Below are 14,708 nucleotides of genomic sequence, written 5' to 3'. Positions count from 1 at the left end.
TTCTATGCTCGCTAGGTCTCAGAACATGCCCATCATTATCTATCTCCCACCTCTTCACTGTCTTGTCTCCTTCGTCTTATCCTCCCCATGCTCCCCAATCGTCAGATCCTCCCCTGAAGGTCCAGTCGACTTGACACCCTCTATATCCTCCCCATCCTCATTCTTCTTCTCCTCAACAGTGCCCTCTGCACTCTTGATACTACTCGCCTTGCTTACATCCGCACTCACCGGACTCTGCACCCTCAACCCCAAATCCTTCTCAGCATCTGGATCTTCCTTATTGGCACCCTTCCAGTCCGCCGCCCTCGCCTGCGGCACTGGCTGTCCCTCGTCAGGCTCCAGCACCTCCTCGGGCGTGGCGTCGGTGCCGGCGACGCGCCACACCACGGCGATGCGGTCCATGGCCCGGGAGCCTTTGCGGCTGGAGCCCTTGATCCCGTCCATGGCGTCCCATTCAATGTTGAAGACACCACTCTCGGCGGGCTTGCCGTCGTTTTCAGGGCCTTGACCTTCGAAAAAGGCGTTGAACCATACATGTGCGACGGCCGTTACCATGGTGAGACCCATACTCTTGGTCGTCTTGTTACGACGCTCCACCGAGATGCTGACATCGCTATTGGGGATACGAATCGGCTCTTTGGGTCTTAGAATAACGGCCATGCCCCCGGGTTCTTGTTCCGAGGATGTATCTGTAAGTTCTGTTTTGGAAGAGGTAGCGCTTGGAGGAGCAGATGCGCTCTTGGAAGCGACCGACTTGCGTGAACTCGCCGGCGACACCTTGTGAAGAAGCTCCGTCCCCTTGCGCTTGATGGCCTCCTTCTTACCCTTGGCGTCCTTTTCATCCGTCGAAGCCTCGCCGTTTCCAGGGTTCGTCGCATCCGAAAAGTGTGCTTCATCTGGAGCCTTTTCCTTTTGCTTGGTGGCCGAGTATCCGGCCATCTCCCATATCATATCGCTGATACCGCTCTCCTCTGGCGCTTCAGGATCGACAAGCACACGTTCTTCCTTCTTGAAGGTGTGAAAGATGTCGATCTTCTTGCCTTCATCGGCAAAACCTTCCACATCAACTCTGACACCATTCCGTAGACCCCAGACATGGATCTCGACAATCTCAATCGGCCGGTCGATGTATTTCTTGCCGCCTTTCGTCCATCGGTCGACGTAGCTGATCCAACGTAGCTGCGAGGGTATAGAAACACCAGCTCCGAACCGAGGCCGCATCCTCCGCTCAGTGAACCGCGCAAGTGCATCTTCAGGCTTCCAGCCCTCCTCAGCAATGAGGTAACTGCAACTCACAGTCCCACTACGTCCCTTGCCAGCCTTGCAATGCACAACCACAACCCTCGACTTGCGCTTCTCCTCCCTTAGCGCCGCATCGTTCGTCCCTTTCCCTGAAGACACAGGTCTCCCATCTTCTGTAACCCGTCCGCCCTCTAGATCACCGCCGTGCAACCAGTTTCGCATACTGGCCATGATCATGGGCATGAGGCGAAAGGGTGGGGGATGGTGATCTGGCCATGGGTAATGCCTCACGCGACCGTATACGGATTCGTCTGGATATCCGGTTCCTTCGGCGCGGAACTCCCATATCGCCCAGTCTTCACCATGCTTGGAGTCCAGGAACTTGACGAGCTGGTCGAGGGGGTTTCGGTAGGCGAGCTGCGGGTACGTTTGCGAGGGGCCGGACCTGGGGGCAAGTGATGTTAGCGAAATTCAGCAATTTGAGGAGAAAATAGAGGAATCCAGCGCTCGTAGTGTGACATACGTGGCAATGATGCGATCCGTAACGTAGCAAAGATCCAGGCCGGCTTCGGGATGTCGAGCGCGTGGCCCCGCGACAATCTGTCGCAAGAGCGAAGCCATGGCCAAGAGCGCACCAAAGTAGAGACAGAACTTGAGGGCTAAAGAGAGTATTGGGACAAGCTCGTAGACGGTCTAGCCGGGGAGCAGGAGGCGATGGAGATTGAAAGGCTGAAGTTGCAAGGTTGAAAGACGTGGTCACCACATGCTAACAGTACCTACCAGAGGTACCGACGTCATGGCTGAGGGCCCCACTACTATCGCTATCTGGAATGAGGCCTCATCGTCATCATTGACGAGCTCAAGACCAAGGTATTTTCTTAGCGGGCTAGCTCAGATCATGGCTACGGCAATCCGGCACATGTTTCTGATACATTCATGATCTTTACGAAGCTATACTGGCTTCAATTGGATAGTCACATACAAGTTTCGCAGCTCACCTGTTCAGCCAGCACCATGATCAGCGAATAGCACGATAACTTGAAATTCAATGCAGCAGAGTTATAACACCAGGAAATCCATCCCGCAACCCCTGCCCTAGTTCAGTCTCCTCCCCGTCTTCGTCCTTGTTCCACCCATTGATGTCCCGCCCGATCAAGTCCAAACCAGCTTCCTTTGCTTGTCGAACCAAGCCGAAATGCTCAGCCCACCAAACTCCTCCAACAGACAGACGTGGGAACAGTCGCACAAGAAAAGTCCCCCCAGTATAGGATAAAACAAAACTATTGACACAAAGACACGGCTTTTCTCCATCGCTCGACCGTGCCTCAAACTTGCGATTCCCAGGACGTAACGTCTAATCCTTGCCTCTTGTTCCATGGGCCTGGGATCGTCTTCACGCAGTGGCTGATTGACAGCCCGGATCCAACTCGTAGCGTCGTGGTCCTCTTTTTAGATTGTCATGTCTCGTCGAAGCACACTTGGCTTCCTCGGAAGGCGCACACCGGCCAGTGCGCATCTTCATAGATGTTCGAGTCGCGCGATTGCGCATCCTGCCTTATGAGGTCTTCTTGGCCGGACCGCTGACGTACTTACCGACATCGGTGGCATCGTGGAACTGCCTGGCAGCCTCCTTGGCCGTCTGCCAAGCCTGGCGCGCAGCAGGGGGAGTTCCCTGGGAAGCGACCAGAGAGTCGACACGGGTGCTGAGCTGGGCGAACGAGTTCTGGACGTGGCTGCTCTGGGTGTAGCGAGCACGGAGGAAGGCAGTGTAGAGGACAATCAGGATCCAAGATCGGCGCTGGAAGAAGATGGCCGACAGCAGAATGCGGAACCAGAGAAGAATCTCGAGCGACGAAACAATGGACATGGAAGCATCGTAGTACTCCTTGACGAAAGCACCAATCTGGTCAGCAAGTGGGCTGTTGACCACGGGTCGGCGGCTGGGAGAAGAGCCCTCGGGCTGCGGCTCAGTCTTGGGCGCAAGGAGGGTGGGAATCAGGTTGGCGCGGGTGTAGGTAGCAACGTGGAACACCGAGTAGATCGAGTAGGGAAGCAGAGCGAGGGGGTACTGGGGAGTAAAGAGCCACACGAGGGCCATGACTGGGAAATGTCAGCTTCAAGTTGCCTCAAGATAAGAGCCAATCCGCCGGCAAAAGTTGTCCTTACTGAGGTACTGAATGTTCTCATCGGAAAGAAGGGCCAGAGGGCCGGGAGCAGGGCGAGCGCCAGTCTTTGCTCGCGCGCGCAGAGTCTTGTAGACGACAATGCCATAGGTGGCAGCGGCGGCGATAAAGGCAGTCCGATACGAGAACTGGGCCATACCCGAGTAATAGTTCATTCGGAGCCACGAGAAGCCATATCGAATCGTGGTAAGAATTAGGGTCATGTGTCTGTAGTCGAAGCATGCTGGTTAGTCACAGATCGACTCAAAATTGGAAGCGAAGTGAGCTCGAGAGGGAGACATGGAGCTGCCCAAGGAGCTATCGTGGCCATTCGGTGCGCCGGCAGTGGACGGAACAAGGACTGGGACGGTGACAAGACATACCCAACGAACCAAGCGACTATTTTGCAAAGAAGCAACAGTTAGCAAAGCGATCTCGCTGGCATATGCGCGCGCAACCTGGATCAAGGAGATACCACGTACACTGCAGGGTCTTGGCGAGGGCAATCAGCCTCTCCTGGATAGGAAGATTGGGGTTTGGCGGAGGGGCCATGGCGTTGAAAGTCGATGGACGAGAATGATACGAATACAGAAGAAGCGAAGGAAAGAGCGCGCGCGCGGGTGCGATATTTGGCGGACGAGTCCTTTTTGGTGTTTGTTGGAGGGGGAGGGAGCAAAGATGGTGACGGATGACGATGTTAGCTGAAGGGAAAGGGACAGGACAGGAAGAAGAAGTTGTGGGTTGTGGTGTGGGCAGAAGAAGCAAGTCAAGGCAGACGTGGAATGCAATAGGTGCAGTTGAGTGGCAGTGAGTGACGGAACCCATCCCCGCCTCGAGCGGGAACTGCCCTGAGCTCCAGGCCTCGGGTCAGGGTTTCAGTGGCCTCTTCCAGCGTGTTCCAGCAGGAGAGGCGCTAATGAAGCCACTAACGGTGGGGATCCTCGACAGGGGTGGCTGATGGACGGGAGCGAGCTAGAAGTGGGGGAAGATGGTCAAGGAGGCTGGTCAAGAGGAGGTTGGGAAGGGGGATAATGTGCGAGATTGGCTTTTGTGAGATTGATGAAGCTATTCACATTGTGCTATGCTCATAAACTGATGAGCGCTGCTCTTGGGCGATTGCCAGACAATCAGGACACATGTCTACAAAGTGACGATGGCTTCGATGACGACAACCTTTGACTCACAAAGCACGTGTAAACACGCAAACCAAGGCCGTCCGTCCGTCCATCGACGCGGGACACTGGCTTCTGCTTCTCATCCGGCCAGCTTTCCAACTTGCCTTGCAACACTCGCGTGCTCATGGGGGCGATCAAATTCGTCACTCCTCTCAGAAGCTTGCTCTAGCATTCGATGTTTGGTTTCGTCATCGCCAGCTCCTCTTGGTCAAACCAGGTCCGAGCCCCTGCTTAGCTGAACAGGACGAACCGCAGCCCGACCAATCGGACAAGGCGTGAATGTAGAATGGGTGGGTGGAACTGCGAAACCTGCGTCTTGAACCAGGTTCCGATGCCGATGAAGGATTCGACATGAGAGTGTCTTCTTTTCTATCACAAGCAAGAAGAAACTGCTGTTCCTACGTAAGCTTCCAGCCACATCGTTGACATTCCCAAGTTTCGGAAGCTCAACGTTACACAATATCCCTTGGCAATCAACCTCTCCAACATGCGACAAGCGCCAACTTGACGCATCTGATTGGCTACCAGAGCTGCAACCTCAAATCGCAACCCAAGCGCGAGCTTATCCACAAGCGAAGCCTGTGCTGAACTTTGTTGCGTCCGTCTCTGTTAGATGGCTGCCTATTCCCCGAGGCTTTAAGTTCCCAATTTAACCATCAAAGGCCAACTTTCATGACCTTGAGGGTTTCACTTGAAACTGTCTCAGATCCCTTGCTTTTCTGGAATTCAATTAATCTTTTTCTTGATACGTGTCCCGAGATGCTCCAGACAATTATGCCTTGTCACTGAGGTTAAGGTGACAAAAAGGAGATGATGACTGTAGGGAGACTTGGAGATAACAAGCCATGTTCTGTAAATGAACAGCGTGACTGAGATGTTTATTTAGTAGTGATAAACAGTCCGTGTTGGCCATCCTTGATGCAGGGACAGGACGTTGGCTGTGTTCTGTGTCATGTTCAGTCGCAACGCAAGCATAGTGGTCATGGGTGCGCTTGTGAGGGAACCAACATGTGATGCCCACTTCAATATGTCCCCATGGCCAATACTTCTTGCTTATGCCTTCTTGTAGTCGGAGTTGCGGTCTGCAAAGTGGCTTCGTTGGACCCGTAGCTGTATCGGGGAGCCTCACAGTCACTTGAAGCTCATGCGACCAAATCTTGGAGGGCAGCCAATGAATCGGGCGCCGTAGTTTCGCACAGTAACTTGAATAGTTATGCGAGTAGCCGCTATCTCTGCGAATAGAGCATTGTCATAATGTGTTGGGTACACAGGGGCTATTGTTAAACATGCTTCGATAGGTATGATGACGGGTGTGTAAACATGGGCATGACTCCTGCGGACATTGTGTCGTTTATTAGTGACTTAATATCGCTTCAAGAATTATATCTTGTCTACGGAGTATGTGTCTCCCACCTTGCGATATGTTTGGTCTCCTCGTCAAATGTAGGCGATCTTCGATGAAGGAAGAGTAAACCCTTCACTCCAAGTGCCAACCAAACAGCCCTGTATCGATAAGAAAGTACTGTAAACACTCTAAGGGAAGTCATAAGTGAGGCTGTTTGCTTAACATTAGCATGGCTCGCGGTGGCATTGATTATGAAAACGTCCGCCTCAACGCCCTGGTAGACGCCGTTCGTTGTACCAACGGCAACTACACGATTGTTTGAGATGCAACAGAAGACTGTCTATTTATTCGCACGCAACAGAGTCGGAGAACTTTGAACTTTCAACACCACTCAATCTACGATCCCCAGCTCGACATCTAAGACCTCACTCCAACCGGAAGAGATCCTGAACAAGACGACGATCAAGCCGTGCAGTCACCGAAATGTCTTCCGTTACTTCAGTCCGGCACTTGTACGCCACACATGGCCTCTTATTTAGGGCCCCTCTAGAAGACCTTCAGTGTTCAGAAATCGGACAGCTCCTCGGCGATGTACAAGGACGCCAAACTGCTGCAGCCTGGGTTGAGTTCAGGGTCAACTACATGCTCGAGCAGTGCGACGTCGAGTTCATGACCATGGTCTTGTTTAACGAGAACGCATTCTGGGTCTCGGCTATTGAAAGAGTCTCCAGAGGATGGGAAGAGGCCATCCCTCCACACCACTTCATCCGTCTGGTCAAGGCCACCCTGACGGCGCGCTACAACTACATCGCAACCCATGGCTTTCTCCTCCCAGACGGCGACGTTGCTTGTAGCGCCGACATTCTACTCTTCAGCTTTCTCCTCTACCAAAACGTCCACCAGACGGTGTTTGAGACACCGAACATCTCGGTGCTCGACTGGGATACGGACACCATCGAGAATCGCATTGACTGTAGCCGTCTCCACAAGGCTCGGCGTTGGACTCGGGTACATGGCTCGCCTCTACGTTGTGATCTTTCTGACCCTGAGGTGTTTGATGAGTTGACCGCTTTGATTCGAACTCGTGGTCCGCCCACGAAGACTCTCCAGTCGCTTCAGGAGGAATATGAGACCTGGCGGGGATGAGTTGTTGAGCAAGGAATGAAATCAGGGGAAGCGAAATGGTGGCATTTAAGAGAGATTGACACCCATGGGCTATTAGGCCAGGAATAAGCTTGGACTGCAATAGGGGCCCTGGATATGATCTTTGAGATACCCTCGGAAGGACGGCTTTCCCAATACTTGGATTAACGTTTCCGTTGATGATTGCATAGAGCTAGGGAGAAATAAAAAGTCTTTCAGGGGAAGAAATATGTCTAATTACCTATGTTCTATACAGTAGAGCTACATACAAACTCCCTTGACCCTTCAGGAGTAGTCCCATGTCGTTTCTCATTGCTGTGCCCAGTCGCTCATTGTCTAATGTCAGGACCGATGGATGAGAGATACGCACACTTTTTCTGCATATCTCGACTCAACTTCTCCATCCTCGTCCCCCCACCCGTCTCAAACACGATGCGCTGCTTCCTCTTGTCTGTCCAGGCCTCCCACTTGGCTGAACCCTCATGGCGATACTTGTTTGGGTCATATGAACGAATGAAGCTTGACCAGTAGCCCTGAATCACCGGTATCACTGGTGCATTCTTCTTGCCCTTGAGGTAACTGGCTGGCGGGTTGGCCCCTCCAAGCCTGGGACCGAATATGGCGTGTACTTCGACTGTGTGAGGGACTCCGAGGCCTTGTTCCATTGCATCTGGATCCTCGACGTTGTATAGGTAGTTCCACGATTTCGGCATGTCGTAGCGAGTCAAGGCATTCGAGATGTATATGCCTGGGCACATGTATCTCATCTGCCCGTATACATCGCTGATCTGTCTCCAGTAACAACCGGCATTGGGACAAGTTTTGTTCTGGTTCGGATACAAATCACCAATCTTGCTCAGTTGATCTGCCGTCAAGTAAGGGAACTGCGCCTTGAGGAATTCTTCGCCCTGCGCTCGCGTTGAAGCTGCCTTGGGAGCGAAAATGGTACCGCCATTTGTATCATCGCCCACAATAGCGGGGACCTTGATGAACTTGCCATCCTCGAAGAGCTTGTATGTAAGGTCGGGGATTAAATCTCCATCGATGGTGGGTGTCCACATGAAGAGAGGCGCCTGAGAGCCTCCAGGATAGGGGATGTTGGAGTTGACTTTTTGTATCTCTTTGACTGTCTTTGACCGAAGACATGCCAACTTGTCTTTGCCGGTACAGTTGAGCTTCTTGGTGAGATTCTCGTATTGGTAAAAGGATTCCTTGACTGTCAGCATCGTGGCAAAGGAGACCGACTCTGCTGCGACCGCATGAAAAAGCCCTTCGTCCTTTCCTCCAAAGGCACTGAGATGAAGGCTAATACTCGCAGCACCAGCTGAGTCGCCGCCTAAAACAACGTGGTCAGGGTCACCGCCAAACTTGGAGATGTGTCGTTGAACCCATTCGAGACCCTTACGTTGGTCTAAGAGGCCGATGTTGGGTGTCACTTGGTCGCCATCGTTGAGAAACCCATATACGCCGACGCGATAGTTGAGAGTCACAACCACCATGTCCATATCTCCAGCCTTGATGAGTCCAGTGCTGTTGACGATGGGGTTCGAGTTGGAGTTGAAGCCCCCGCCTTGGATGAAGAAGAAGACTGGGAGTTTATCCTTGCTGGAGGCATTCGATGGGGCAAAGACATTGATGAAGAGGCAGTCCTCAGAGTCTGTCTTGCCGATATTTTCTGCTTTGGTCTTTGTCCCGATACATTTTAGACCGAACTGAGGGTGTCAAGGTTGAGTGCCGTCAGGAGGTTAGGAAGGGACTTACATCGCCTGCATCCTGGACAGTACGAGTCGAAAGAGGATCTTTTGGGGGCTTGAACCTAAGGTCCTTGAGAGGCGGTGATGCGTATCGCATGCCTAGCCATTGTGTGACACCATTTCCGAGCTCCTTTCCTCTGTATTTGCTGTATTGGAGGTCGACTACAGGGTCGGCTGCATGAACAAAAGACAACAGTAGCGTCAAGGCCAAGAAAATAGCAGAGAAGATCACCATGTTTACAGGTTGCTCATTCAACTTTGCCAAGATTAAGCCAGGGAAACACAGTGAGCCTTTCTTGCCTTTTATACCCAAGAGCACCATGCACTCCCCCCACAGCCACGGCACCTTTGAACACCACCTTTCGACACCACCTTTCGACACCGCTTATTTCCGCTCACATCCCGCCGATCCGTTTCTCAGTTTCAGCTTGATGAACACGAAGCATCCCGTAAGACCAACGACTAACAGATGTGATCGTCCAAGGTGCGGGGATAACCCCCCAGGTTTGCGTGGGGAAAGATCCGCAAGAGTATCACCAAAATCAGCCTCAGCCCCGGCCACGAGCCGTCCAGCTGGGTCCCCGGAAGCACCTAAGGGCTGGACTCGAGTCGTGGGCGGGCGGTCTTGTCCCTTTGCGGCAGAGCTGTGCTTGATCCCGTGGTATTGGGTCAGGAAACGAAACGGCCACTGACGTTGACGGGTATAAAACTGTTCCCGAGAGAATGTCTAGAACGAGTGACCGACCAATACTGGCTGAGGCTTACAGCCACGTTACTCGGAGACGGCATGTAATTAAACGCTTGAATTTCAGTAATTGAGGGTTGGACACGTAAGAGCTGACGGGAAGGCATTTTGACAGAAATAGATACAGAAACTATTGGGCGCCTGATTTCACCTTCTCTAGTAAGAGACGTCAGATATGATGATCTCATGCAGCAGTTGTTGGTTCGCGTATTCCCGCACGCGGATCAGCTTACAAGTGTTTCAGATAGGTGCTCAGCCATGACATAGCCATGCATCTGCCGCATGGTGTGTAAGACAGTTGATAGGGCTGGTTTCAGTACTGATGACATCTTACTTGTGGAACAAGAAAATTATCCTGGCTTACTTCGTATTACAAGTCAACTCAACGATGGCCAAAAAGAAAGGGGCAAAAACATACAACACCCGGCATTCGCTGGTCGTCACCGACCCAACTACTACTCGAGCGCTCCTCAGCTTGACAACCGGAGAGCAGACGGGATCCTGTATTCTCTGAGGGCTGTGGTCGTATGTGACATGGCGGTGCGCTGTCGTCGGTGATGATGCTGCGTTTTGATATGCAGTGGATGGGCCGCAGGTCGAGATGGAGATGGTCTAGACATGAAGGCGACCCGAATGTATCAATAACGCAACGAGTCAATTTGCCAACTTGTAGCACACTTTAAATACCTTGAAAACTCTTGAGGTTCCATGGATATTACCAGGACCAAGTATGGCTTCGTCAATCCCGTCCCCAGCAACGGAAGTGGGTTTGAGTACATGAACTTGAAAAGAGAACACCAATGCTGCCCCTCCACCTATACATCCTCCTGCCAGACCGAGCTCTTCGATGAAATACAAGCCGCGCCAGAACGGATGCTGGGCCTATCAGCATATACCCGAGTCGAAAAGTTTAAGAACCAACCGACTATCATGGCGCGAGGATGGCGGCCGCTGAAACGACTCCGAGGAGTACCTCACGTTGACCAAGTCTGATGCGAAGAGTGGACTTCTCTCTTTGGTAGTCGAAGACGCGAAGGGCCGTCTTGTTTCGCTCCGAAGAACTGGAAACCGTAATCACTGCTTCAAGAAGTCGGTTCGCCGATCGTCGACGCGCCTTCCCTGATGACAGCAGTCCGAACCCTCGCCTTAGACCTCGAGGGATTGTCTGCCGACCAATCTTGCAAGTTCCAAGTAATCCTGACACAGACGCGAAAGTGTGATATCGTGCATACGTGAGGGAAGGGGCACCCCCCGTGGGTCCAGGAAAGATGGCTTTGCTGCCGACCCGGGTTTATTGCATGTGGTAATAGATAAAAGGCGGATCCGCCTAGAACCTCTAGAAAGAATCAACTTCGCTTCTACATATACTCCCTCCCTGACCTGTGGATCCGTTTTCTGCATACGCTCAGATTCAATGACCCGTGGCTGCGTCGCTGGAGGAGTCAAGTGAGCAGGGGCGCAGGCGCAGGTGCTTCTATGAAGTTTATTCGATCTGTACACTACAAGCTATGAAGCTCTATTAAACATTAAGTTGGCGTCCTTGGCGGTCTCTTCGGCGCTCCCTTTTAGCATCACATGGAACAAGCCGGTTACCAGCACAACATTCATCACTCTGAGCATTGCTCGCCTCTATCCTTGCCATGCCTCTCTGGCTTTGTCAGTACTGTTGCCATAGTCCACAAGTAAAGAGGACAGAGTAAGGACGCGGCGGCAATGCAAGTCTGGCAATGCTTGAGGGTCTCTTGGTAGTTGTGTCGGCTCCTTAATGCCTGCGGTCTCATCATGCTTCGCGTTTCCGATTTCGGTCTGGTTAAAGATTGCTGTCAGTGTGATGCTTTTAGTCAGCTTAGAGATACTCACCTCCGGGCTTGTCTAATAACATCTTGATCTCGTACATATGTAAGGAAAAGAGCTGTCGTTCTCAGGTGTGAGAACCTCGGCTGCCAGAACGGCGTTGGTTGGAAAGCCTCTAGAAGGGCTTCTGTCGCTTGGTAGGCCCAAGAGAAGACATAGGTCGGGCAGGAGGGGGTCGAGCCTTCAAAGTAGCCTTGCGTCCCTCTTCAATGAGAGTGTCCAGGGCAGCTTGAATGCTTCGAAGGCGCTCGTCGCGGCCCCAGTCGATGATGTTGCGAACATACTTGCGGAACTCAATGAAGTGGTCGGGCTCCTGAAGAGCAAAGCTTCGAACCTTTTGGACGTTGAATAAGTCTTGCTGCTTCCACGAGATGAAAAGACGAGCCTCGGTGCCGTTCATGGCGATGCTGAAGGAGGCACTATCGATCTGGCGAACTTCCTGTCGACGACACTGGCGAAGTTGTTCATTAAGGCGTTCAGCAACGTTGACGCAGGAGGCAGAGCCACCCAAGCATTGGTTAGTCGCGACCTACAGACTCCCATTGCTTGAGGGTCCATCGCCCTTGAATTCAAGAATGAAGAACGGGAAGCACATGCCCTCGTTGTTCATCGCAGACATGTTGGGCGTCTTGCCAAGCTGCATTTTCTGGGCCGTGTTGAAAGCGCTGAGGTTGTAACCAGAAGTGACGTCTGGAGTAGGGTTGCTGACTCGGTACTGGGTTCCAGTGTTGGGAACCGCGTGCTTCTGGAAGGGAGCCTTGTCGCTTCGCTTCAGGGGGTCGTTGCGAGGGGGCTGTGGAACCAGGTTGTTCTGGAAGTACTGTTCAACAGTAGGTTCGCCTGCGCCTCTCTCTCGGGCAGCCAGACCATCATCAGCCAGGATATCGCTGATGGATGGAGTGGGCGAGGTACGCTCTCGCTGAACTCTCTGGACAAGGTTGGCAACATGCTGGGGCAGTGGCTCTCGGCGATCGCGGTAGTAAATGTTGTTGGCCGCGAGGTTCAAGTCCTCGTACAAAGGGTTCTCCACCAGAGAACCAGTCTTACCACCAGAGGCTGAAATACCAGATGGGGTCCCGGTTCGGGCTGAAGACCCGGAGGGGCCTACATTCGAGGGGCCTCCGCGGCCGTAAGACGAGGGAGTAGGAGGGAGACCACTCCCGGGGCGGCTTGGAGGAGCCATGAGGATGGTAGCTGGAGCTGACTGAACACTTCGAGGATCCGCTGTGGTGAAAGATTGAGCGAAACCGTCAGAGCGAACGTCCTCGTCTCGACTAAAGGGGTAGCCGGTTTCGAGCCAAGTTCCAACCCTGTCAATTGGCTGACTAGGCTGCGAAGCAGTCAGATTCTCCAAAAAAGGGACGATTGAGAATGTTGGTGAGCGGGGCGTAGGCTGATGGATCATCTTCGAGACAGGATGTTAGTGATGAATGATATGATGGAAGTGAGGATGAGTGCAGGAAGAGGGGATGGGATGAGAATGGGAAGGCAAAGAAGATAAGGTGGGATAATAAAATGCAGAGGATGGGAAGAGGATAGAAAGAGGGCGACAATAAGACCAGACAGACGATAAGAAGGGAAGGATGAGAAGAAGTCCAAGAGGATAATATGGGATAGAGGATAAGAAAAGACGACGATGTGGTAGAAGAGAAAGGTAAGAGGAAGGAGAAGGGGAAAACGAGAAGATAAGAGGAAGATGAGCAACGCAAGAAGAAGAAGTACAGCATAATAGTAAAGGCGAGGAGTGGAATGGTATAGAAAAGGAAGAAGAAGAGCGCAAGAAGAGGAAGAAGACAAGAAGAAGAGAGCAAACTAATACGAAGAGGGTGAGGAAAAGGGTGAGAGCAGGAAAATGAAAGGGTCAAGATAAGCAGAGGATAAAGATGCCCATGAAGAGAATAAGGAAGACAAGAAGGAAGGAAACGGCAGGTACTCACAAGGTGGTCGCCTTGCTGAAGGTCTTGCTCAAGGCAGACTCGCTTGATGGCCTGAGGAGGCGATGTGGAGAGGACCCTGTCAATAGGGCGCTTGTTGGAATGTTCAAGCAGCTGATTGATGGGTTCTTCTTGGTGCGTTACTTCCATGATGATGAAGAAAGAAGAAGAAGAAGAAAAGAGGGAAGGGGAAAAAATTGAGGCGGGCTTTTTATCTTTGTGTGCTCGCTAGCGATCACTGTCAGCCGGCCGTCAAGCTGGCAGTCCCCGCGTCGGTTGTGAATTCTGTTGACAGTGCCAGGCAATGTCAGGGTTCTATGAAGACCGAATGTTTTTTGCAAGACGATGTGTCGTCGTTTGAGGTCGGGTGGATGGACTGGGGGCTTGGTGTAAGTGTTGGAGAAGAGGCTGCAGTGTACCTGGCGTCACCATGGCGACTTGGACTTGATGTGAATGCTGTGGAACCACGCCAGCTGTTAAAGAGAGTGTTTAGAATCATGGATCGATGCTTTGCTTCTCAGAATGCGAATCCCAAATAATGACGATAATTAGAGGGGCTATTGCGTAGCCTCTACTCTTCTCAAGATGCTTGTCCTTTGACATCTCTACTATAATCACGATAAGTGTACAAGACCATTTACCAAGAATTACTTAGTGTATCTAACCCATCGAGGTGGATTTAATCTTTATGAATACTTGGCTAGAGCGGAAATGGGGCTCAATGGCGAGGCTTGTTGCTCGACTGTCCGGCCGTCGCCCGAGGTCAACTCCCACATCAGATGTAAGATACGCGAGCTCTCAGAAGACAGATGCAACGCATTTATGCACTCGACAGCGCCGGCAAAGGTCTCCATAATTGTCCAAGCCCAACTGGTGTCAAGACCGTGAATCACTCACCCTTAGCGAGGCAGTGAATCACACACCTAACCTAGACGTGGATGCCCTTGCAGCAAGCGACCCTCACGCTTGACCTCAAATCGGGGAGCAAACGCTTGGCCCGCCGATTGCAGCAAGGCTCAGCCAGCTCAACTTCCCCGAGCTAGCCCATTCGAAGCTCAGCTCCGAGTACGACCCGGCCAACTGGGGTCGAGAGTGTGTGAAAGTTACCGTTGAGATGGATAACGTTTGAGTCGCATGATACTCGGCCCGCACCGCAGCATCTCCACTAACCAGAACCCTACTAGCTCGTTTAAAAGGCCACCATGTTTCCTCTCATGAGAATCTTTTTTGTCTTCACCTCTTCTACATCGCCATGATGACTTTGCCTGTCAAGATCTTGACAGGCCCAAGCTAACGTCGATGACGTCGGTCCACTTTCGGCCGAACGCTCCGGCCGTCAGATAAGCGCCACTAA

The 14,708-nt window shown here is 52.2% G+C and overlaps 5 protein-coding genes across 5 annotated transcripts; 1 reads left to right on the top strand and 4 right to left on the bottom strand.

Moving 5' to 3' along the window:
* Nucleotides 1-54: 54 nt before the first annotated feature.
* Nucleotides 55-1,863, bottom strand: NCS57_01006900 (uncharacterized protein; the record flags this gene model as incomplete). The annotated part of the gene is made up of 2 exons (XM_053059827.1): nt 55-1,687; nt 1,766-1,863. 2 exons carry the CDS (start codon nt 1,861-1,863, stop codon nt 55-57), a joined length of 1,731 nt encoding a protein of 576 aa, XP_052910221.1.
* A 934-nt stretch (nt 1,864-2,797) lies between these two features.
* Nucleotides 2,798-4,133, bottom strand: NCS57_01006800 (uncharacterized protein; the record flags this gene model as incomplete). Its single annotated transcript, XM_053059826.1, has 4 exons — nt 3,887-4,133; nt 3,788-3,803; nt 3,409-3,632; nt 2,798-3,342 (listed from the first exon to the last, which is right to left on the bottom strand). Exons 1-4 carry the CDS (start codon nt 3,954-3,956, stop codon nt 2,798-2,800), a joined length of 855 nt encoding a protein of 284 aa, XP_052910220.1. The 5' UTR covers nt 3,957-4,133.
* A 2,274-nt stretch (nt 4,134-6,407) lies between these two features.
* On the top strand, nt 6,408-7,070 carry NCS57_01006700 (uncharacterized protein; the record flags this gene model as incomplete). The annotated part of the gene is made up of 1 exon (XM_053059825.1): nt 6,408-7,070. One exon carries the CDS (start codon nt 6,408-6,410, stop codon nt 7,068-7,070), a length of 663 nt encoding a protein of 220 aa, XP_052910219.1.
* Nucleotides 7,071-7,396: 326 nt separating this feature from the next.
* Nucleotides 7,397-9,056, bottom strand: NCS57_01006600 (Carboxylic ester hydrolase; the record flags this gene model as incomplete). The annotated part of the gene is made up of 2 exons (XM_053059824.1): nt 7,397-8,779; nt 8,829-9,056. 2 exons carry the CDS (start codon nt 9,054-9,056, stop codon nt 7,397-7,399), a joined length of 1,611 nt encoding a protein of 536 aa, XP_052910218.1.
* A 2,479-nt stretch (nt 9,057-11,535) lies between these two features.
* On the bottom strand, nt 11,536-13,504 carry NCS57_01006500 (uncharacterized protein; the record flags this gene model as incomplete). The annotated part of the gene is made up of 3 exons (XM_053059823.1): nt 11,536-11,839; nt 11,954-12,750; nt 13,358-13,504. 3 exons carry the CDS (start codon nt 13,502-13,504, stop codon nt 11,536-11,538), a joined length of 1,248 nt encoding a protein of 415 aa, XP_052910217.1.
* Nucleotides 13,505-14,708: the final 1,204 nt, after the last annotated feature.

The sequence above is a fragment of the Fusarium keratoplasticum genome, chromosome 8, assembly GCF_025433545.1.
Source record: "Fusarium keratoplasticum isolate Fu6.1 chromosome 8, whole genome shotgun sequence".
NCBI lineage: Eukaryota > Fungi > Ascomycota > Sordariomycetes > Hypocreales > Nectriaceae > Fusarium > Fusarium keratoplasticum.
Note: the sequence above shows the minus strand (reverse complement) of the source record. Positions and strands in the feature narration are given on the sequence as shown.